The sequence below is a fragment of the Thamnophis sirtalis genome, unplaced genomic scaffold (assembly GCF_051295495.1).
Source record: "Thamnophis sirtalis isolate CommonGarterSnake01/CBP01778 unplaced genomic scaffold, rThaSir2_p1.2 scaffold_11, whole genome shotgun sequence".
Taxonomy (NCBI): domain Eukaryota; kingdom Metazoa; phylum Chordata; class Lepidosauria; order Squamata; family Natricidae; genus Thamnophis; species Thamnophis sirtalis.
Genome location: NW_028261391.1, coordinates 30,510,695 through 30,536,140, shown reverse-complemented (window position 1 = coordinate 30,536,140; position 25,446 = coordinate 30,510,695). Strand labels below are relative to the sequence as shown.

The 25,446-nt window shown below is 37.7% G+C and overlaps 1 protein-coding gene across 1 annotated transcript in view; it reads right to left on the bottom strand.

The window, feature by feature from the left end:
* Window positions 1-25,446, bottom strand: part of DNER (delta/notch like EGF repeat containing) — a 132,937-nt gene that overhangs the window by 7,927 nt on the left and 99,564 nt on the right. The window contains exons 7-10 of the mRNA XM_087725450.1: window positions 23,741-23,854; window positions 17,442-17,666; window positions 2,649-2,771; window positions 1,287-1,400 (exon numbers count right to left, since the gene is read on the bottom strand). Of these exons, the coding sequence (XP_087581576.1) occupies window positions 1,287-1,400; window positions 2,649-2,771; window positions 17,442-17,666; window positions 23,741-23,854 (576 nt within the window). The remainder of the gene's footprint in view (window positions 1-1,286; window positions 1,401-2,648; window positions 2,772-17,441; window positions 17,667-23,740; window positions 23,855-25,446) is intronic.

The following is a 25,446-nucleotide window of genomic DNA, read 5'->3' as shown; positions in this document are numbered from 1 at the left end:
CCTTGTTAGAAGCAATCCAGCTGTGTCCTTTTTGTCAGCTATCACTTTCACTTCAAATTATTTGCTTCTAAAACAACAGCCCAAGACACCCCCTAGGGTTGCACAGAAGAATAAAACAATGACAATACAGCCAAAATCTGCAGATGAAAGCAATCAAGCATCTAGAAAAAAAGCTTGAATGAAATAAGATTGCTGTACTGTGATCAGAACAAAGCTTCTTTTGAAAATGTCTGTTTCAACAGAATTTGCTCTAAAGAATTCTGAATTAGGAAGATTTATTCTAGAAAATTAATTTTTGAAACCATTGTTCTCAAACTGGTGTCCTTCAGTTGTATTGGTTGCATTTCCCATATATCTAGTCACAACTAGATTAGTTAGGTTTAATAAGTTTCTCTGAAGAACCCTAGTTTCAAGGAGCTGTTTTAAAGGACCAAAACAGACATGAAAGCAGAAATCTGTGGTTGGACTCCTTATCTTCTTGATACAGGTAGTCCTCAACTTACAACAACAACTGGAACCAGAATATCCGATGTTAAGCAAGGTGGTTAAGTTGCATCCAATTGTATGAGCTTTTTTGGTTAGTAAGCAATTGTTAAGTGAATCATGAGCTCCTTAAACGAAGACAGCTTCCCCCATTAACTTTGCTTGTCGGAAACCATCTGCGAAGGTCGCAAATGTGATCAAAAGATCCAGAATATTGCAACAATTGTAAATACATACTGGTTGCCAAGCTCCCAACATTTGATCATGTGACCATGAAGAATACAACAGTATTAAGTGTAAGGACTAGTTATAAGTAAGTCACTTTCTTCAGGGACATTGTAACTTAGAACAGTCACTAAACAAATGATTGTAAGTCAAGGACTACCTGTACTTTGAAAAATGTGCCAAAGTATTGTCCTTGCCCCTTATACAAAAACACCCTACCCAAATTTGAGTCAACAAAGAATTGTGAAAAGGTTGACTTGAAGCAGTCAATCAATCAGAAAGAGATCAGTTAGCATAAATAAAAAGAAAGATACGGCTGTAAATGGCAACCTTAATTGAATTCCCTTTATGGAAGATCTTCTCACTTTCATACATTTTTTACTATACAAATCAAAACATCATGAATATTATTATTGCTATGTTTCTTTTAGTTCAGAATAAGGTACTGTTATCTAAACTATCCACTAATTTGTTGGGATAATAAGTAGTGCAGGTGCAAGCTAATACATTTAACATTTACTTTACTTCCGCATTTTTATAAATATCTCTGCATATTGTACAATTTTCAAAAAATGTACCTGTAAATCCAGGTGCACAGATACAGGTAGCATTTACCCCTTCGCTGTCACAAGTCCCACCATTCTGACAGCTGATGTTTACACAAGGATCTTTATATAATTCACAGTGTCTTCCTGAGAATAATACATGAAAAAATTATTTAGTTATAAAATTTGCAAGGCTTTCCAATTCCATGACAACTCTGAACAGCATACAATAGTAAAAGCAAATTGCAACATCCAGTGAAGCTCATGGAACAGAGATGTTACATGAGTAAACTGTGACATGCCTATAATTGTCCATGCTGTCATATTCTGGACCAGTTGTAGCTTCTAAATATTCTCCACTGCATAACTTTTTCAGAGGATGGCGAAGGATAAAAACATTAGAATATATAAATATGGTGTATCAGCATCTGATTGATAGAGAATATACTGTTTTTTATGTGATCATAAAGTTTGTTCTAGGTTATGGTTTGGTTTCTTGTTCACTAGGATATTATGTTATAAAATTAAAAAAAAAATTAAAAACAATAAATACATTTAAAAGAAAACACAAAAGGCAGATTTGGTGGTCTTTTTCTGCCATCAATTTTCTATGTTGTTGTGATTCTAATATACACTTAATAGTTATTTCTGATCATGCTCCAGTGACATTGTATTTAACATTTAGCATACTCTCTTTAAGATGATATTGAAGGGTAAACCTGAAGTGACTGATTCCTCTAACTTTTAGGTCCAGCGTGGTATATACTGAAAGCTTTCAAGGACAGGAGAGTGGATAGTAGTGGTCTACACTTTCAAAATGAGGGTGGCAGGTTTTTTGTTTAGGCAGCCCATAACTGATCAATTTACTTTGCTATCTCTGGAATCACAACCAGCAATTCAACAAGAGGCATTTCCTTGCTCTTTTTGATTGGCATTTCAAAAGTCTTTTTTCCCCTTTATTTTTTGTGGCAAACATAACATATGCACATAAACTGTTCGATTAGACATTCACACATTTGTCTACTTGTTTTTAAAAACCATAATACACCTCTCTGAATGAAAAGACTGCTTCTATTTGCCCATTCAATTGCTACTCTCCATTTCAAATAATTCCCTTTTTAGGTCAGAGACCAATCTTTGTCCTAATCAGAAAATGTAATTAATTGTGTTTCAGAGTCAAGGCAATTATCAATTTACCGTTGTTAATTTAGGTCACGTAGTATAATAGTCTAGGGGGAAAATGCTGTTGCATCCAAATCTGTTTAGCACTAGAGTCTGAAATGTCCACAAAGTGATTTGTCTGGTGAATGGTGAATTTTAAATTATGCACATACATTTATTGGGTGGATTTACAGTAATCTATAAATCAATTTTTTTTAAAATAGTATTGCTCACCTTCATATTCAGGAAGACATACACAGTCATAGCTATTGACAAGATCTCGGCAGGTAGCTCCATTCTGACAAGGGGCTGAATGACACTCATTATATTCCTCCTCACAGTAAAGACCATGGTAACCTAAAAGCACAACAGAAATTTTAAAGAAGGAATATATATTACCAACATCTTTGTCAGAAAATAGTGGAGTTCCTCTCATAAATGGGATGAAATTGCTATTTATAAAAATGCCCAGATATAGCTTTAAAATACTTCTGAATGGACATTAAAAGATTTGGACGTTAAATAGATCTTCTTGTCTATTTTATATGTTAAATAGCCACAAATACATTTTTCTCTTAAAGAAGAACTTCACAAGCTTTATTAGAAATCAGAGACTATTCACTTTCCAGTACAGTAATATTTTTGCAAAAATCATTCTTCCATTGCAATTGGTATAATATGAAGTATGTAGAAATCATAGTGACATCACTTTATCTTGAAATAAGCTCTCACACCAACTTATAATTCAATGGAGAATGTTTAAATGTACATAAAGATTCATAGTCAAGTTTTCTCACCCTTGAGACAGATAAAGGCAGGGAACCATGAATGTACAGCTATGATTGTACCATTGTACAATAGGTCAATGATCAATAGAACAAGCAAGAAAGCTATTTCACAGTCCAGAAACTGACCAAAATTCAGTTAGCATACAGTGTGTACAGTTGTTCAATAAACTATGCACACTGCACATTCAGAGACTGAGTACATATATCATCTTAAGCCACAATATGGTTTGTCTGTCTATGGGTTAACATGCTTTCTGAAGCCAGGCACTATAATGAATGATATATGATGTGTGGCAAGCATTGTGTGAACCCAGCCAATTATGATTTATTCAAGAAATCATAGCTAAGGAAGTAGGTCACATTATTTTTTTAATACTAGAAACTCTTTATTTTCTACCACATATTGGCTATGTTTACACATCATCCAAAACATTACTATGTATATGCCATGTAAAGTGCTCTGGTATAATTTATCCAGAGTAACATAGTGAAGGTAATTACTTAGTCTAATACCTATTCATAAGTTAAGTTTTTATTCCTATCAGTACTGACCTAATATTGTCTCCTCATATATAGGAGCAACACTGACTAACCGTTACAGTAGCACAATTATACCTTTATCAGTTTAGTTCAGGATTTCCTTGCTAGCTCTGTTTGAGCAGCTGTCAATCCTGATGAATTGTGGCTGTCATTTTACTTACTGGATATTACATTTCAGCTCCAGGTCACTGTGTATATTTAAGTGAGTAGAACTTTCATTTTCCATACATATCATTCATGAAAGATATTTTGCAACTAAAATGTGAAACCACTATTATTAATAAATACAGTGGTGTGATTTATTTTTCTTCAGTAAACATGGACTGAATTCAAATGACCCCCAGTGGAATTATACACAGAAATGTATATAGGGATCAGGGGTGTGTTCCTACGCAAACCAGTACCCATTCGCTCATGCGCGCATTTTGGACGTGTTGCTTGAGCATGCACAATTCACTGTTAATGGTTGTGCGCATGAGCGAAGACCATTAAAAATTAATAAACAAGATGCCAGCAATGGAATGGAAAACGGGGAACCAGTTCGGGGGCCTGGCCAGCCTGGGTTGCTGCCGGTTCTGTGACCCAGGCCAGATTACTACTACCAGTTTGGCTGAACCGGGCCGAACCAGGAGCAACCCACCTCTGATAGAGATTCCCAATACATTCCATTCTCCCAATTACACATAAACATAGATGCACAATCCTACAAATTCTACTCCTCAAAGTGATTTCTTTAGTATTAGGATGCTCCCTAAAGAAGTTGGGGGAGAAATCAGTAGGTCCTACAATGAAAGTAGAGTCTCCAGGTACCAATAAGGATATGATAAAAATGGAAGAGTAAGAGAAGGAGAATATATTAGATTTTCTTTTATTCTGTACTCTTCTCTTAACACAGAACAGAGATAAAAACATTTGATATAATTAATTCAATATTAGACTGTTCTGTTATTGATATAGGACCACAGATATAAAATATTTTTATTTATTATTCTCAACTACTAACATCTTATCAGAATAAAAAAATTAAATAGCAGCCCTTTTAACTTTTTTAAAAGCGACCGGAAGCCCCAATTTATGAGTAGAATGTTGGACTATGGATATGCATTGCAGAACAGAATAATGTATACTTTTAATGATCACCATCCTACTGACTACAAGTTCTGAAGAGCAAGACCAACCTTGGGAAGAAAAGTAAATGGAGTTCCTTGTCTTAAAAAATCCAATGATATGATGGTCTTTGGAGCAGAATGCACTTCCTACCTTACATAAAATATATACATAGCTACACTCTGGGCCCTTTAGTAGAAACTATGTAGTTCATATTATATCTATCTGAATTATTTTGACACACATGTTGCATATTGCTACATATTTAACAAATATTAATTTTGAATACAAAAAAGTAAGTTTTATAGGACAATAGGACACAGATCACGTTACATTGATATAGAAATGCCTTTTTCTCTCCGCTAGAGGGCATCTTCACCCTATCACATTTTTCCCCCCCAAAAAAGGAGGTCACAAAAGTATATTCTTCTGCTACAAAGAAACTGAATCCTGATCTTTTGAACTCAATTGCAAAACCAATATTAAATGCCACCACAGATGAAATGCAAGGGACAGTTTTCCTCCCTAAAACTTTAAATTACTGGTGTTTTTAAAAGCCTTTCCAACTGGGTTAAGAAGAGTTTTAAGAGGAATGTTTGTAAGATTCCGAGCTGACCAAACCTTTCTTTTGTACAGTAATGTTTCTGCTTTCAATTACAACAGTACAATTTCCTTAGGGAGGAAAAACAGAAGATAAGAAGTATTTGCACACATGACAGAAAGGACCCAACATTCCTCCCCACCTTTAAGCACAGATATATAGAAAAGAGGTTAGAGACCCTGAAGAAATGAAAGTACAGGCTGATCACAAAATATTTTATTTATTTATTTTTAGTTTGTCAAGGAGGTATGAGAAAACAAGTATAAGTATGAACATAACATATAAACATATAAGTATAAACAGGTATAAGTATATAAATAATAAATGAGTATGAATAAATGGGGACAGTAGAACACGGACAGTAGGCACACCAACTTTACCAACTTTTTTGGTAATAAGATGGCAACAGAGTGGTGAAGGTGTTTCTTTAATCACTCTAGCTGTTTGAAGAGAAGGATTATGGGAACATAATAATTGTCTTCCAGTAGTTGAGGGTTGTCACAGAGAAGAGAAGATTGACTTACATTCCAAAAGACAAAAGGGTAAGAAGAAACAGGTGGAAGCTTGTTTAAGCTTTAAGGTTTTATTTGGTTTGTATGCCGCCCTATTCCTGGAAGACTCAGGGCGGCTAACAATCAGAAAGGGGAGGGGGTACAAAATAAAAATAAAAGACAAACAATTTAAAATATAGCAACAGTCGTAACCTCGGATGGGGCTGGAAAATTCAACAGCCCCAGGCCTGCCGGAACAGCCAGGTCTTAGTTGCTTTGCGGAAGGCCGGAAGGGTGGTAAGGGTCCTGATCTCGACAGGGAGATTGTTCCAGAGGGCCGGAGCAGCCACAGAGAAGGCCCTCCCCCGGGGAGTTGCCAGCCGACATTGGCCGGCAGATGGAATTCGGAGGAGGCCTAGTCTGTGGGATCTAATAGGTCTTTGGAGGTGATTGGCAGGAGGCGGTCTCTCAAGTAACCAGGTCCGATACCTTGTAGGGCTTTAAAAGTAACGACTAGCACCTTGAAGCGTGTCCGGAGACCAATGGGCAGCCAGTGCAGCTCGCGGAGGATAGGGGTAACATGGGTGTACTGAGGTACACCCACAATCGCTTGCGCAGCTGCATTCTGGACAAGCTGAAGTCTTCGAACACTCTTCAAGGGCAGCCCCATGTAGAGTGCGTTACAGTAGTCTAGTCTTGAGGTAACGAGGGCGTGAGTGACTATCCGAAGGGCCTCCCGGTCCAGGTAGGGTCGCAATTGGTGCACCAGGCGAACCTGGGCAAAGGCCCCCCTGGTCACAGCCGACAGATGATGTTCCAGAGTCAGCTGCGGATCCAAGAGGACTCCCAAATTGCGAACCCTCTCTGAGGGGCGTATAATTTCACCCCCCAGGCTGAGAGATGGAATAGCTGGACCATCTTTGGGAGGGAGCATCAATAGCCACTCGGTCTTGTCGGGATTGAGCGCAAGCTTGTTCGTTCCCATCCAGACCCTAACAGCCTCCAGGCACTGGCACATCACTTCTACTGCTTCACTGAGTTGGCATGGGGCAGACAGATACAATTGTGTATCGTTGTGTATTGATGATATTTAATCCCGTGCTGGCATATGATCTCACCCAGCGGCTTCATGTAGATGTTAAATAGGAGGGGGGACAGGACCGAACCCTGCGGCACCCCATAATTGAGGAGCCTAGGGGTCGACCTCTGCCCTCCAACCAACACCAACTGGGACCTGTCTGAGAGGTAGGAGGAGAACCACCGAAGGACGGTGCCTCCCACTCCCACCTCCCGCAACCCTCGCAGAAGGATACCATGGTCGATGGTATTGAAGGCCGCTGAGAGGTCAAGAAGCACAAGGATAGACCCCTATCCCTGGCCCGCCAAAGATCATCGATCAGCGCAACCAAAGCAGTTTCCGTGCTGTAACCAGGCCTGAAACCGGACTGAAAGGAATCCAGATAAAGAGAAATCCAACCTAGAAGGAAAGAGAACTTTTCTGACAGTGAGAACAATTAGCCATTGGAATAGCTTGCTTTCCAAAGTTATGGGATGCTCCATTCCTGGAGGTTTTCAAAAATAGACTGGACAATCATTTGAGCATGATAGAATAAGGCCTTCTGCCATGAGCAAGGACTTGGACTAGAAGACTTCTGAGGTCTCTTCCAGCCCTATTTTTCTACATTCTACGTTCTATTCTAGAAGTATAGCAAGTAGATATTCTTATTATCCTAAGTGGTTCTGCAATTATTCAAGTGTCTATTAAAGTGAACTATTGTAATGTTGAAAGAACTAAAAAAGCAATTGGTGAAGAAAGCTGAGCTCAGGGTAGAGATTTGGCAGAACTAAAAGCTGTACCTGAAAATGCAGGCAAGATCTGAAGAGGCTGTAGTTTGTTGGGAGAGCATAGAATGAAGTTGTCCCACATAGAAACAAGAAAGAAAGAGGTTTGGGGCTGAGAATTGCAGTCCTATGCAAGGAAGCAAGTATCCTAAAAATTGTTGGGAAGCTATCGAAGAAATTAGACAGAGGTGGATTGGAGTTTTGCAACTGAGAATAGCTGCCCTGTGGAAGTGTAAAGCAGAATTCACTTTGCATAATTGTTTGGTGTTTCATTTCCTTGGATAGGGGGAGCTGATTTACAATTTGTTATGTGGACAAAGATAGAAGGTAATATTAGTGATGGACAGAAATAGATATGGCAAAAGATATCCATTCCAAGGGTAGATAATTTGAAAACATAAACTCTAAGTCAAGCATCCAAATACATTTTCAATAAATCTAGCACCATCCACCACAAAACTGTGGACAAGAAGCTGATCTGGTGTGTAATACGGAGACCTAATTACAGTGGTGGATTACGACCGGCACAGGCATACCGGTACCTGCCGGTAGCACCATACCGTTCCGGTATGGTGCTCTGGAGGGCCTACCTGACCGCCCACGCTTCTTACTGGTATTGTAGGTTTTTGGGGCTTCCGCACACACACACGGAGCGTACAGTGCCTGCACAACGCTCTGTCGAGCAGCTGCGGCATCACGGAAGCATCACAGAGTGTCGTGGGTGGTAAGAACGCATGTGCGTGCTGCACGCACATTCATGTGGTGAACGCCCAGCCCCTTTGCACCATACTGGTTGTATCAGGATCCGGAACCCACCACTGCCTAATTAGATGAGGAAGGAGTGCTAATCCTCACTAAGATCCATGTAGTTGGTTTACACATCTTAAACCCTAAATTAGGGAAGGTGAACTGGAGAACATATTGCAATTTGGCAGCCCCTGGGCTCATGGCTCCTTTCAGAAGTGATGAAGGCTATGGGCAGAACCTTGCCCAGATTGACTGGAGCACATTACAATTTTACCTAGAAGAAGAGGTGCTAAAGATAGTAACTCTCACCTGGATCAATTTACAAGGAAGACCCTACAGTCAACCCCAAAACGTCTGCTGGTACGAAGTCCAACAGTTTTGTGTTTACTATACAGGGTACTTTCATTATTGCCATTATTGCTATATAATATTATGGCAATAATATGGTTCAGGGCCTGGGTATCTACCAGAACACCTTTCCCAATTAAATTCTGCCTACTCAGTCAAAGTAAACAGAGAATGCCTAATGAGGATTCTCAAATGCCACAAAGTGCAATAGAAAATATATGAAATAGGATGCTCTGCTCGCCTCCTTTGGAATAGCCTTCTCTGTGAGGCAAATATATTTTCCAATTTTACTTTCCATCTGAAAATTAGCTAAAACTGATGTGGAAGGCATTTAGAGACTAATTAATTATGATTTTTCAACACAGTTCAACACTTTAATGTTTTAATGATTGTGATAATTAGGGATAATTGGTTTTATCCTCTTTGCTTTGGTGGTATTGTTGTTGTTCTTATTTACACAATTTAAGAGTCTTTTTAGACTGAAGAAATATGTAAAATATATAAACGAAATAAAAAGAAAAATATTTTAACACTCCCTTCTGTCCCTTTTAAAGAAATCATTGAATTGTAACAATGGGAAAGTATATGTCACAGTTTATTGTTGTAGTCTCATCATGCTGAGTCTATTAAAAAAATAACTCTCAAATGGGACCTAAACACTACAATCAATATAAGTGCAATTATTTCATTTCTGTCTAGTGTTATTGAAATTCTGCTATGCTTAGTCACCAGAGTCATTGAAAAGCAAATTTTATTCTAGCTTTCATGCTCATTCAGCAATAAACATGTTGTGGAAGGAGAGACCAGAAAAAGCATCCAGTCACAATATTTAATTTCTAAACTGCTTGTTCATCATTGAATATTCATCAGTATGGTTCTTTATAGGTTTTTTAGCAGCTTATTCAAACTTGTCATTATATGTCTATATATAGACATATACTCTGTGTGTGTGTGTGTGTGTGTGTGTGTGTGTGTGTGTGAGAGAGAGAGAGAGAGAGAGAGAGAGAGAGAGGGAGGGAGGGAGGGAGGGAGGGAGGGAGGGAGGGAGAGGGAGAGAGAGAGAAAATCTTTCAATAAAACCATGGTAAATAACACACAAGTATTTACATCATAACCAGACAATTCTATACATTCTGCTGTCCTTTTCTTCCTATCAAGGCTTTCTTCTTTTATATGACATTCAGTAAATCTTTTGCCTGCTACACCCATTACAGATTTGTCAGTATGTCTCACATCTTCAAAAAGCTTCTGAACCATTTTTCATGTCTTCCCTTTAGCAAGTATTTCATAATCTAACATTGTCAGGCAATCCATCTGTCAAGCAACATTAGTGACCAAATTGGTCCTGAAACCTAGTTAACATCTTGTTTTCCATGCAGCAGGTAACAAATCTGTTGCAATTCACATCCCGGCTTTTTCATACCAACCACTTTGCAATAATCTGGGATTTAAACAACCCTTAAAAGGCATACCCATTTTTAGTAACTTTTATGCAGGACCTTCTACTTACAGACATGTGACATAGACGTGGATATTACAAATGACATAAATGTGTAATAATGAAATTATCTAACCCCAATCCTTTAATTTCTGGTCACAGATGTGACAGCTGAAATCAAAGATATCATAAATTTGATATTTCACCAATATCATATGCATCCATCATAGTGCATATGATGGATGACCCAGATCATACTACTTTTAACCTAAAAATCTATTCCCTAAATACTGCTTTGAGCAATCATAGCTTCTCTTAGCCATGGAATAAAACATATAGTCTCATGCTATTAGGGAAAGATGCATCTTCAAGAAAAATTAATGGGAAGAGTTTTTTTATTAGCACAATGAAGTTTCAAGGAGACAATAGCAGTCGACTTATATACCGCTTCATAGGGCTTTCAGCCCTCTCTAAGCGGTTTACAGAGAGTCAGCATATTGCCCCCAACAATCTGGGTCCTCATTTTACCCACCTCGGAAGGATGGAAGGCTGAGTCAACCCTGAGCCAGTGAGATTTGAACCGCTGAACTGCTGATCTAGCAGTAGCCTGCAGTGCTGCATTTAACCACTGCGCCACCTTGGCTCTTGGACAATGTGGGCTTTGTCATCTGATATTTTTAGAGATTGATTAGCAGAAAAAATATGTTTTTAAAAATGCCACCAGAGATGTAATAAATAAATAAATAGCCGAAGCATTTGTGGAGAAAAAAAATATTAACATGAATCTACAGCTTCAGCTGTATTGGGCATTACTGAAATTTTTAAAAATCATTATTCTGCAAATAAGATATGGTATGTAACTTGCGCTCCATTCTAAGTACAGTGTTCTGTTTCTTATGCATCTAAAGGTAAAGGTAAAGGTGACTCCGCACATGCGTGCTAGTCATTTTCCGGCTCTAGAGGCAATGCTCATCTCCGTTTCTAAGCCAAAGAGCCAGCCCTGTCCAAAGACATCTCCGTGGTCATGAAGCCAGCATGACTCAATAGCAAAGGTTACCTTCCCAACAAAGTGGTCCCTATTTTCTGCATTATTTTACGTGCTTTCGAACTGCTAGGTTGGCAGAAGCTGGGACAAGTAACAGGAGATCACCCCATTAGGTGGGGCTAGGGCAGTGATGGCGAACCTTCTTTGGCTTGCGTGCATGGGGGGAGTGCAGGGAAGTCATGCGCGGGTATGTCACACCCATAATGCAACGCACAACCCCCGCCCCCAATGTGCATGCATGCATGAGAAGCGCGACCCCCCCCCTCCATTTTTCCATGCTTTTTTTCACCCTCCCCAGGCTCCAGAGGCTTTATAGGAGCCTGGGGAGGGCAAAAACAGCCTCCCTGCCCACCCCTGGAGGTCCTCCAAATGCTTCAGGGACCTTCAGGAGGCTTCCCTGAAGCCTCCAAAGGGTAAAAAATGATCCTCCGAGCAAACCAGAAGTCACTTCCAGTTTGCTCGGAGGTCGGTTTAAGCCCTCCAGAGAGTTCAGGGACCTTCAGAAGGCTTCCCTGAAGCCTCAGGAGGACTAAAAAGGACCCTCCGAGCAAACCAGAAGTGACTTCCGGTTTGCTTGTAGGGTGGTTTTTAGTCCTCCGGATGCTTCAGGAAAGCCTCCTGAAGGTCCCTGAAGCCTCCAGAGGGCTTCAACCGACCCTACGAGCAAACCAGAAGTCTGTTCCTGAACTTCCTGTTTGCCCATAGGGCTGGTTCTTTGCATCTGGAGGCTTCAGGAAGCTCCTGAAGCCTCCAGATGGCCTCCGGGGGGCAGGGGGCTCTTTTCACCCTCCCCAGGTTCCTATAAAGCCTCTGGAGCCTGGGGAGGGCGAAAAATGCCTTTAAAAAAGACTGAACTCAGTTGGACAGCGCGCACATGCACACGCTGGCCAGCTGACAGGGCAATGCCTCACATGCCCTGACAGATGGCTCTGCGTGCTACAGGTTCACCATCCCAGGGCTAGGGATTCGAACTGCTGAATACTGACCTTCTGATCGACAAGCTCAGCATCTTACCCACTGAGCCACTATGTCCCTTTCTTATGCATCTACTCAGCATTCAATTTACAGAAAAAAATAATACAGGCATTGTAGTTCTGCATGACAGCTTTTTAAAAACTAATTTATTTGATTCTTGCTTCAGAAAAAAAAAGGTCAGATATTCTCACTGGATTCCATTTCTAAGATGCCATTTACTTTGGCCTTCAAACTACAGAAATAGTGCCTGCTTCATACAGCTCAAAATCAAACCATCTGTGTATGTAACGGTGAATAGGTACAGTATAGTTCTTCATATCACTAGCGGAAAGTTATCTTTAGGCTATGATACTGTTGACACTTCTGTTATACATGAAGGGTTGTTCACAGATGAGAAGGTTTTTCAAACTATCCCAAAGTCTTTGAAAATACAGAAAGCTCAGAAGTTTCTCCAGTGCTAACCTTTCAAAATGTAACAATATAGTATGATTTTTGTCTCAGTGTTTGCTGGTGAGCTCTCCATCACTGTAATCTAACTGCTTATTTTACTTGTGCACTTGTTGGCTTTCAAGGGGAGAAGAGATGGATAAGTGGGCTAAAAATAGTTAAATACTATCTAAATGTTGTGCCCAATTTTGATTCCTCCATATCCAAAAGCCTAGGAAACTAAGAATAATTGTATTTTCTTGTCCCATTAAAAATATCTTCAAAAATGCCACTGTCCACAAGCAGATATCCACAAAAAACAGGGATTTTTTCATGCCTATATTGTCAATATAACTACATGCCACTTTAAGAGAAAGGCAAAGTAATCTTAATTCAAAACTAGTAGAATCATAGAAGATGCTTCACAGCCATATATTCCGAGGAGAACTGTAAAAAAACCCAAATCATTTTTATGATTATTTTAATTTATGACATATCAAGTAGATCCTAATGTCAAGGCTTGGCTTCTGTGATAGATGGACAAATGGTGGAGAGAATTGCTCCCTCTTTTCCTGGATCTTTCCAGCATTAGAAGATATTGGCCTCTGCTGTGCATTCATAAAAGAGGGCTTTGATGTAGGTTGTTTAGGTCTTTAGAACTGCTTGTATTTCTCAAGTGTAATTTCTTTAAAATAAAGGTCAGTGGTACCTAGTCACCTACAATTATAAATCAGAATATGGTAGTCTGGTTGGATCTTAACTAGTGCTTAGGACCAAGGTACGAAAACTTTCTGTCCTTCCAAATATTGCTGAACTATAACTCTCAAGATCCATAATTATTACTCGTACAACTTCGGGAGGAAGGGGTTGCAAATTCATTATTAATCAGAGTACCACACTGATCAGCCAATATTTTTTACCTTGAAACCTCATACACATTCCTATGCATAAATTACTGTCAGATAGAGGCACTTTAAAAGATAGATAATGAGCATAGGTGCCGTATTTTTACAGGAGATGAGGGACAGTAATTCAATAGTCTGGAAGAAAAATAATTCAATTTGGAGTAATTTATAGGGGGTTTACAGAGGTTCTCAACTAGTTTACACCTTGCTCTAATCAGTCTTCTTCAATGTGGCAACCTTCATGTCTCAATTGGCTAAAGGAATATAATCATTTATATTCAACACATGCTCCAACACTGGAAGTTTTAAAGAAGATATTGGATAACCATTTGTCTGAAGTGGTGTAGGGTTTCCTGCCTAAGCAGGGGGATCAGAAGACCTCCAAGGTCCCTTCTATCTCTGTTATTATATATTATATATTGGAGGAGACCAGAAGACTGTCAATGCAATGTTAATTTCAATCTGTCATCCAAACTCACTTACCCCATCTTATAAGGTCAATTCAAACATAGTAAATTCTTGCACTGTTATCAAAACATATTTCAATAAATAGCTTTTATCACCCTACTATATAACTGCTTTCAGTGATCCAAGATTAAAACTACTACAAATCATTAAAGATATGAAAGTGCATGGGAAACATTTAGTTAAGATCATTTTGGGTTTCTTTGCACCTTCTAAAGTCTGAAAGTCCAATATCAATTCAGAAAATAGGGTTTTCAAGTTTTGCAAAGGGACTAGAAAGCTTTAAACTATAACCCCTGACTCAATATTCAGCAGAAAAAAATATTCCTACTGCAAACTATGTGTATCAATTTAATTGTTACTAAAAATGATGTATTACTAAGACTACTTTATCCTCAATGTACTTCACACTGTGAAATACATTCAGCTGTAAAATGGTTAAAAATTCCTAACCTATAAATATAAAATTGGAAACTGTTCATGAGCTTACATTGATATACAAGGTCATATATGTTATTGTAATATATGTTAATTCACTTGACAGATCGTTAGAAAAATAATCTATTGGTATTTTAAAATTATTTTTTACCCAATAAGCTACAGTATAAGAGACTAGTTTGCACATAAAACTAAGTCATAATGAATGGGGTCACACATTATGTTAAAACCAAATAAATCAAATGATGGCTTAACATTAATATCCCAAAACATCACAATTCTCTGATGTTTGAATTATGCTATATTAAGAAATATTACAACTATTATAAGATAATTGAGAGCCACAGCAGTAGAATGTCTAAATTCAACATTATTTGGTCAAAGCATACACTGCAGTGCTTTGCCCCAAAGGGCATATTCAAAGCGTATGTGATGTGTGAGAATGTATGGATGTGTGTTTCCAATTTATGGAGGGGATAAAAAGAAAGATGAGAAAAAAATGTAATTCCTTGCCTCCTTCTCTGTTATGCCTATGGAGAACTTATACACTTAGTCAATCAAAAACACTGCTGGGCTATTCAGCAATCAACCAGTCCCAGCACCAGCTACATATATCGTGTTTTTTAATAGTAGCTATTCACTGGTTTGTTGACATTCCTATGCCTGTCAGCAGAACTCTTAGAGGCTAGACAAGGAAGTACACTGTCTCCTTCTTATTGGGGGGGGGGGGATTTCAACTCCTGAAAACACTGAACATATTTTTCACGTTAAGAACCTTGAAAAATATCAGTGAAGTATCACAGTTCTTCAATGTTTGAAGGGCCTGTAAGAATGTACGGAAATAATTTTCCATATAGATCAGGGGTGTCAAACTCACGGCAGCATCACATGACATATGGGGACCCCTTTCACTAAACTGGGCATAGGTGAAGTCAATGAGTGACGCATCCGGATCACGGGCCGAGAGTTTGACAGCCCTGCTATAGATGAATAAAGCAGGAAGAACTGGCCTCATATAATTCATTTTTACATTTTGAACTGAGGGTACCTCAGAAATTTCAATGAGAATCTTTCACTGAAGACTTTTTTTACTATGTAGACAAACTTAAAAATGAATTTTTAAAAAGGAAACAAAATATGCAAAATTTTGAAAATTCTTGCCTTAAGAAGCAAAGGTAAGATAAGGTAAATACCAATATTCTAAATTGAACCTAAAACTTAAAAGGGCTATTTTAATACTAAGTATGAAATGATACCAGTTCATAGTCCCTTATAATAGCCTATCTTGAAATAACTGGAATGTCCAGATTATTTCCAAAGACAATCCTGCAGCTCATTACAATACATAATTAGATGTCATATAATGGACAGGATCAATACAAAACTCTTCCAGATGGGCCCACTGATGAACATTTATGAACATTTCCTCATTGTAATCAGCCTATTTTAAATTTCTCTTTTCTTTGGTTTTTCTGAGTGACATAATTGGGGGGGATCAGTAATTCAGCAAAAATCTAGATAACATATACATTAGTAGGAACACTTATCCAACAACATTCTACACTTAAACATTGTTTAAAATGCTTTTCTCTACTTATCTGCTCATTTTTCCCATCTGGAGTAGAAGAAGGATTTTCCTTAGTATGTAATGTTCTGCAAACATACATCTTACCCTAAGCTATTCCTCTAGTTCAAGTCACCATTCCAAGAAAGAAAAAGAGCATTGTGAAAACATTGGCAGCTTGCTTGCAGATAATGTCCAAACAATTACTTTGTAGGGGTAATAATTCCTTTACACATTAATCTGCTTTAACTGTCCTTTTGAATCAAGTTATTACAGTTCTTATTTTAAATTACAGTGTCAAGTCCCTTACAAGGAAGCAAAAGTCACACAGACTTTCTTTAATGAGTTGAGTGGCAACAACTAGGGGTGAAATAACAGAATCTTGAGAGTTGAAATAGGAACCCTCCAGTCATGCTTTATTAGTAAGCTCATTAAAGCAGAGCCTCTTCGTCTTCTGGCACAATGGATTATGAGTCTATTTCTTTTATAAACCAACAATGACTTCTTCTATTAATTGTTTGAGTCCAGATATACTCTTTCTCTTCTCAATTTCACACAATTTTTATAGAATTTCTGATTGTAGTTCCGAGCAAAGCCAATGAATAGAAACATTTTAATGTTCCTGAGTTTCAAATTTAATCAAAGTTTTAAAGGGATATGTCTATGAAATGCTCACGGGCATGCTTGCAATAATCTGTTTAGAAAACTGAATGCAAATGCTGGCAATGGAAGAAAAATTGAAAAAGATAAGACAAATTAAGTGGAATTCTGAGTATATGCTAGATGAAAGGAACTTCATGTTGGAATGCAGCCTAAGTTATCAGAAATTAGATAAAAAGCTAAATAAAGTTAGCTCGCACTAAAATTCAATGAGGTTCAACTAGCTGTATCATGATCCAACACAGTCTATCATACTAAATTATGTGTTCATAAAACCTACAAATCCATGGATTTTATGTAAGACAGTGACGATTTAAAATGTGATTTAATTTTCTGTGAACATAATTTAATGTACAGCTGTGATCATCTGATTCAGGTGTTTTTAACTTCCTTTGACAAATAAAGCCTGCCTAAAATTATGAATAAATCTTTCAGACAAAGGATATGCCATACTGAGAGTAATTTGCATGTCCAAGTGCTCAATCTATTCCTTTCATTAAACATAGACTGCATAAATGTTATTAAAGTTAATAGGGAAAAAACAGCTTGTCAGCAGACATATATTAAACAGGAAAATAAAAATACTTTTAATTAGATTTTGCAAACAGCAAAGAAGATATGAAAGAATAGGACAAGAACTTACATACCTGGAATACAGAGACATTTATAACTTGTTCCAACACTGCGACAAATGCCATGAGCACAAGGATTCAGAGCACAGAAGTCAATCAGGTGGGCACAGGTAGGTCCTGTAAAACCTGAACTGCAGCTGCAAGAATAGGAGAGTCGATCTGTATAACAGGTCCCATTGTTCTGACAAGGAAATGAAGCACAATAATCGACTCTGTCTGCACAAGTTGGTCCCAGGAATCCTAAAAAGATACAAATGGACCTGATTTGCAGGCTCTCCAAATTGCAAGCAAGTATTTGTCAGGAGCAAATAACCAGGACTAGCAACTCAACTCAACTCAACTCACTAGCAGTTTATTCCTGCCACCTATGAACAAGAACCTGAGCAACTAACAGCTCAAGCTAAATTAGTTTTAGATAAGAGTCAATAGAATTCACAGTGTAGGTGTGTGAGAGGATTTGGATGTTTTGTGGCTGGGCAATGACACCAAACTGTTTAACCCCTCCCTTCAGGATGCTCATCTCCTACATTATTTGTCTTACAATTATTTAAGCAGAATGTTATGAATAAAATTATCTTGAAATGCAAACTGAGACACAGTGAGATACTAATATTTGTCAGTATCAACTGATATTATATTGCTGAAAACCCAAGGCATTTTGTTCCTCTGCTAAGGGAAGATATTTTGGCAATCATACCATATTGTTATGTTGTCATCAGAAATAGATACATGAAAGCCAATAATTAATTTCATACCATTCCACTGTTTCTTAATGTTCTAAAACACAGGTGTCAAACTTGATTACGTCACATGACATATCATGACGTATCATGACATTTTGTGATGTTTTTTGCCTTTGCAGAGCCGGGGTGGGAGTGTCTTGCGTGTGATGCATCTGGCCCGTGAGCCACCAGTTTGACAGGCCTGTTGTAAAATAAGCTTACAATTCCATATCAAGTACAAGCTAAGAGTAGTTGACACAAATTATAGTAGAAAAGGAAGTAAAGAATTTTTTTTTGTTTAAAACAGATGCGAGTTGTTTGAAATGATGAAATGGTCAAATAGTAATAAGGGATGGCAAAAGAAAAAGAGTTGTCATTTTCAGTTGTTCTAACAGATTGTAGATTCGTAGTTACTACATCATCTAAATGGAATATCCTTTACACATTTAATTTCTGCAAATTTCTGGGAATGATGAGAAATCTTTAGACCAGAAGATTTTAGAAGTTACAGAAATGTGAAGTGGATGATTAACCATCAACCATTAATTGACATTAACTGAACATGAGTCTCGACATGGGAGAATAGATTAAAAGAACTGAGATGATATGAAGAATAACATGCACATAGGTAGAATACAATCTCACTACCTTTATATAAAATTATATAGGAGTATTAGCAATTCTAGGCAAACCCTTAAATTATCCTTTATAGCAGCATATGTCTGCTACCACAAATGATGTTCTTCAAAGATTCAAACCCAGTGATAGCCCCAAATAGATTTCTTCCTTCTCCCTACTTTTTAATCATATTAATTGCCCCATACGGTGTCTCAACCAAATTTATTATGGTTTCTGCCATCAATTGTATGACAGACGGAAAATAATTTTAAAATGTAAGTTAGTTTCAAAGCCTAAGTCTCAGTCAGCTGGAAAATGACACAGAATTATAGAAATCAAAAAGGAAAGCTGAATAAATACAGCTATTCTCATCAATATATTTATACAGTACTCAACGGGAATTACAGAAATCTGTAAGGAGTTTCTTAATATGAAACATATCTTTATGGATTATTTATCATGCTATTTGTAGTATCCTTCTGTATCTTCTCTAATTTAATTGCTTCTAAAATTTTACTTTCCACTTTTCCTCTGGCTCAAAATAATGGTTTGTAACCTATTGATCGTAGGTTTATGATATACATTTTTCATGCTCTAAGAATCTTTTAAGCTCTTGTTTATTATTGTTTCAGGTCATGAATTTTATGTTCCAATTAAGCAATTGGCCAAAACATGAAAAGCTGAGTAGAACTTACTTCCCCCCCCCAGGATAACACAATAAAAACTCCCTTTTTATGACCCTGTAATCCCTTAATTCAGGGTAGACTCAGGATGACTGGATGGAGGTGAGCATCTACTGGCCAGATGCATTTCCTGACAACACACAGTGTTCACAGCAGATATTTTTTCTTAGGAGAGAAATATCAGCCGCTACCTAGGAATGAACTCCTAACCTTCCAAATGAGAGATAAACATCTTCACCACTAGGTCACCATGCTGCTTTCTCTGGATAACACAATGCTAGGAACTAATCCTTAAATTAAAGGGAATAGCTTACATTTCTTAAGAGACTGATAACTCTTATTATCAAGGCTATCATCAAAAAAGCAGGATTGGGAAGGTATAATGGATTTTTGACTTTACAAATTTCAAGCTCTTCAACACTCTGAAAAAGGGAAAATCCCTCTGATGCTCTCCAATACATACTTACAATATATATAATGTGTGTGTGTGTGTGTGTGTATGCATGTATGTATGTTTGTGTGTGTCTGTCTGTGTGTCTGTGTGTCTGTGTGTCTGTTTGTCTTCTATCTATCTATCTATCTATCTATCTATCTATCTATCTATCTATCTATCTATCTATCTATCTATCTATCTATCTATCTATATATATATATATATATATATATATATATATATATATATCCTACCATTGCATCATGTATTCAATGCAGAATAGTAGGCCCAGAGCCCACTTCTGAAAAATAACAATTTCAGTCAAGAACATTAACATTCCTTTCCCAATTCCTAGCTATCCTTCAGACAAATCACAAAGCTAAATCCACACTAAGCAATCTAAACTAAACTAAATAGAAAATTATCCTTTTTTCCCCAATATCACAATATTCTCAAAGATTCCGAAAGCTTCTGCAGTATAGAGATACAGATAAAGATGATGACATAGATATAGATGTAGATGTAGATGTAGATGCAGATGCAGATGTAGATATAGATATGTGTTGTGGCCCAGCAGGAGCCATTGGAGCTGCCACCAGACTCCGACAGCGAGGGGCCCTATGAGTCGGCTCTGGAGGACGTGGTGGACCCTGGACAGGGTTCCGAGTCTGAGCAGGGCACAGAGAGACTGGTTGGCCACCAGGTGGCGCCTGAGCCTTGGACCAATGGGAAGGAGACAAGGGAGAGTGATCCAGAAGCTAGCAGTGAGTTGTTCCTGGATGCATGCCATCGAAGAGCTACTAGGCATCAGGAACAATTACGCAATTACAGGAGGTAATTGTACTCAGCTGGTGGTCATTAGGCTCCTCTCCAGACTATAAAAGCTACTTGTGCACACGGCCCTCTTTGAAGAAGTCAACGCAGGATTGAATGTCGGAGGACAGTACTGTGAGCTTGGCAGGCTGGATTGCTGCCAAATCTTATCTGTGTTTATTGCTGCCTAAGTTGCCTGAGTTGCTGCCAAGGTCCTTATCTGTTTGTTCTGCTTGGCTTTCAGCCACCAAGGTTTTGGTGTTTTGCTAATTAAAGTACATTCCAGTTAAGCTTGTCTCGGCATTCGTTACTGGATGGAGGAGGGGGTCAGAACAGATATAGATATAGATATAGATAGAGATAGAGATAGAGATAGAGATAGAGATAGAGATAGAGATAGAGATAGAGATAGAGATAGAGATAGAGATAGAGATAGATTCATGCATACACCAGATAGCAGGCTAACTTTTTGAAGATGGTTCAAATTTGTACTACAGAATGCCCAGCTTCTTCACAGTTTGCTGTTACAACAAATCTCAGAAGGGAAAAGTATCATAGCAAAAACATCCACAGAGGAAAATTTCATGGCAATTTAAAAATAACAGTTTGTGCAACTTAACACCCTAGGCTTTCCAATTTCCCAGCCATACTGCCTGTGTCTGTATTTTTAATCTCACTCTGCCCACGCACAACCAAGCTTAGATCTGAAAGTGAAAGATAGAGTGGATGAAAGAGTCGGAAGATCTAAAATGCATACTAGTGGAGAAGGAAAGTACTATGTTTGACCCATATATCTTGATTAAAAGAAGAAGAAAAGAAGAGCCTGATTAGTCTGATCAGTGAAGAAGTTACTTTCATAACATTCACTTCGTAATGACTGTGGAGATGACTACTAGTTGTCAAGTAATCTACTAACTAGGCATTCCATTCTGGTACAACAAATAACTGGCAACAAATGCAATTCTCGAATATTTTAACTGACATTTACATGAAGATCTTCAAGTGCAAATACATGCAAGAAAGTTTTGTTTTAGGGAAGATGTCTTCCTTTCTTGTTTGTTGTATGTTAGTCAATGGTATTTCTAACTCCCTGAAGTTTCTGTTGATGTATATTTAGCCTTTTTATATATGATTATATTGCAAATATTGGGGGTCCCCTGAAATATGTTTACATTGTAAGCTGCTTAGAATCCATGGAAATGGGCAAGCTACAAACAACATAAATAAATAAATGAATAAAATGCACAACTTTATATATATATTTTGCATATCAGTCATCTACCTCAATTTTGGCTAAGTACCAGTGGTGGGTTCCAGATACCATTGCAACCGGTACGGTGCAATGGGGACGGGCGCCCACCACATGAAGGCGTGCAGCACACATATGTGTACTTACTATCCACGACACTCCAGCTGCTTGCAGGAGCATTGCACAGGCACTGTGTGCTCTGTGCACCTGCATGGAAGCCCCAAAAAACTTCTAATACTGGTAAGGAGCACGGGCGGGCGGGTGGGCCCTCCAAAGCACTGTACTGGAACTGTATCTGGTGCTCCCGGCAGGCACCAGTACGCCTGTACCAGGGCATACCGGTCATAACCCACCACTGCTAAGTCCAGAGAAAATAATCTGAAAATATTGTGGTCCATTATGAGGCTACAAACAACAGCAAAGGTGTCCTATAAAATCTAGCATAAAAATCCCAACTCACTATGAGAAGTCATCCATCCTTCTTTTCATATAATTTAGACACAGACTTTGATAGGATACTTTAAGAAAGCCATTTAGTTTAGGCTAAGTTTTAGTATCTGCCTCACTATTTATTGTTGCTGTTTATATATCTGTTGGGAAGAGCCAAAAAATATCTAAAATTCTCTATTTAAATTACTGGGTTGTAGCATAGTCAGCAAACGGGTCACTGATTATAGTATAATAGCAATAGCAGTTAGACTTATATACCGCTTCATAGGGCTTTCAGCCCTCTCTAAGCGGTTTACAGAGTCAGCATATTGCCCCCAACAACAATCCGGGTCCTCATTTTACCCACCTCGGAAGGATGGAAGGCTGAGTCAACCCTGAGCCGGTGAGATTTGAACAGCCGAACTGCAGAACTGCAGTCAGCTGAAGTAGCCTGTAGTGCTGCATTTAACCACTGCACCACCTCGGCTCTATGAGGTTCAGTCTCAAAGACAGGTAGAAAACTAGCATTTATAGTAAGCTATTGCAAATACACTTTAATTGTCAGCATTCAGCAGCTTTTCCTAACTACCGTAGACCTCATTAGATAGGCTGGACTTCAACTTCCAGACTTCTAACGCTACAGGATCTTAATACAAGATCGTTATTTAGTAGATATATCTATATTTGAGAGTAAATCGATTTATATAAAAAGCATTTCAAACCAGATGCAAGCTACAACAAAAATCAATACACAATGTTATTATCTGAAACACTGATAACTCTATAAACAAAAGTCAACAGAAGAATTTTAATAGGTATGCTTACACATTCCCTTTCAGCTATGAGAATACTCACACATTATTATTCATTGCAGCACACTACCTAAATAACTGCTTACATAGCAACACATAAAAGACATGCATGTATGTCCACATATACTTTAGGGTCGGATACTTTTATTTATCAGAGGCCAAATTAGTTCCCAAGAGTTTCCCACAGCTACATGATGACAATGAGCTGTGCTGTGTTTGCCTCTGCCTAACCACTTTTTCCTCTGCAGATGAAATTATGAAGTCATAATTCCCCCAATGCTCCCACTTGGTAATAGAGAATACCTTTTTTTGTGCAGGGAGAAGAAATGCCTGCACAAAAGATGACATAAAGATTTTTACCAAATGAACTAAGCGCTGGGACATCTGCAAGATGGCAAGAATTCCTTATGATTGGATAGGAAGATTCTGGTTTGTATTCACATATATTGACATACAGTGTGTCTGCTTATCTTGGAAAGGGAGAAACAGCACCCTTAAAATGTTCTATAGAAAAAATATGTACCTTCTTAAGTATTATTGAAACTTACTGCTTACCTTCTGGACATTGGCAATTGAATCCACTGCTACTAGAATAGCAGGTCCCTCCATTCTTGCAAGGCTGCTGAATGCAATAGTCAATCTCTGACTGACACATTCCCCCAGTATATCCTTCAGCATAATAAAATCATTTAAAATATGGGAAAGAAAATATATTGCATTAATAGATGTATTATTGGCATAATAGCATCCAAAACATTGTTCCTATATTAAAGAGTTGTAATCACAAAGAATTGACCACACTCCCATTCAAATTAAAACTAAGTTAATAGGTAACTATGATATGTAGTGCATATTTGAAGTATGTATTACTCAGAAATGCATTTTGTCTCACATATGACAATGACAACTCAAAACATTGAGTAAAAACTCAATGTTAGTAGATTATTTAATCTTAAACTGAAGCATTTACCTTGATACTAAAGTCTATGCAATTCCTAATCCTAATCCTGTACTATTCCTGTACTATTTCCTATTTCCTAACTCCTGTACTATTCCTAATCAATTAAAATATACAGTGAATAATAATGGCAATGGTACAGAAAATGCCAACTAATTAAATTTCCCAAACATATATGTTGTCACTTTATTTTCATAGTTCTTTACCTTCAAATCAAGCCTAATTTTCCCTAAAATCTAGTTCTATTTATATTACTTTTCTTTTAAATAGTCAAACACAACCCACAACATGCTTCAACACTGACTCTGGATGAAAAGTGATACTCGTTAATATATAATGAGGTTAGGTTTTCAGAGAATGAGAAGATCCAGGCTTGGAAACCTTGCTTAGAATAGTAGTTGTCTTTGTTTTCTTTTAAACTCAGATTTCTAATTCCAGCCTGCCTCATAGCAATCCTAGTTCCATCAGCATTCCAATTAAAAATGTAATTTCTTTAGAACAAGGTTTGCAGTACAGCTAACAGTTCTTTTCCAGGGACTGAGCAGTTTTCCATTTTTTAGACTCATACAATGTGTTGGCCAAACTGTTACTTCTTTTTGCTAAGTGAATATGGTTTTTTGCTTGCTTTGATCTTGACGGTACATGCTAGTCAAGTAATTCTACTTTACAATTAATTGCAGGATATATTTTTTATCAAACAGGCTTTCTAGCTAATATAATTTCAGGCATTATTAAAGTGTGTGTGTGTGTGTGTATTTCTCTCCATTTCTTAATAATAGTACCTCTGAATGTTTTATTTATACTACATACAAAAACTATGAATACTTTAAAAGGTATCATCTTGTTTGCAGTACTTAAAAGAATTCAGATTTGAAAAATTAATACGTTATATCAACAAAGGAGAGGGTACTATACTATATAACTTTCAACTTAGGTAGATCAATCTATTCCAATTTATTCATCAAATATATAAAAAAGCAAGTCAGTATTTCTAACAGAACAGAAGAATTGGGGTATTATAGGGGAAAAGACATGGGAGCCTCTTCAATTATATTCATATAGGGATATAAATTGAGAATCTCAGTATATAGCTGGACTTCATCATTCATCATTCCTGCCAACTAATTATACTGGCCAGAGCTTCAGAAATTCAGTACCACTGAAAGTCACAGTTTGCTATATAACTCAATTCTGCTATGTCTGGGCAAATCTGAAGTCCCCCTCTCTTTCTTTAAAAAGAATAAAGGAGAGACTGACATGAGCTGAATAGATCATCTGTTTTACAGTACCTGTGCAGTACCAC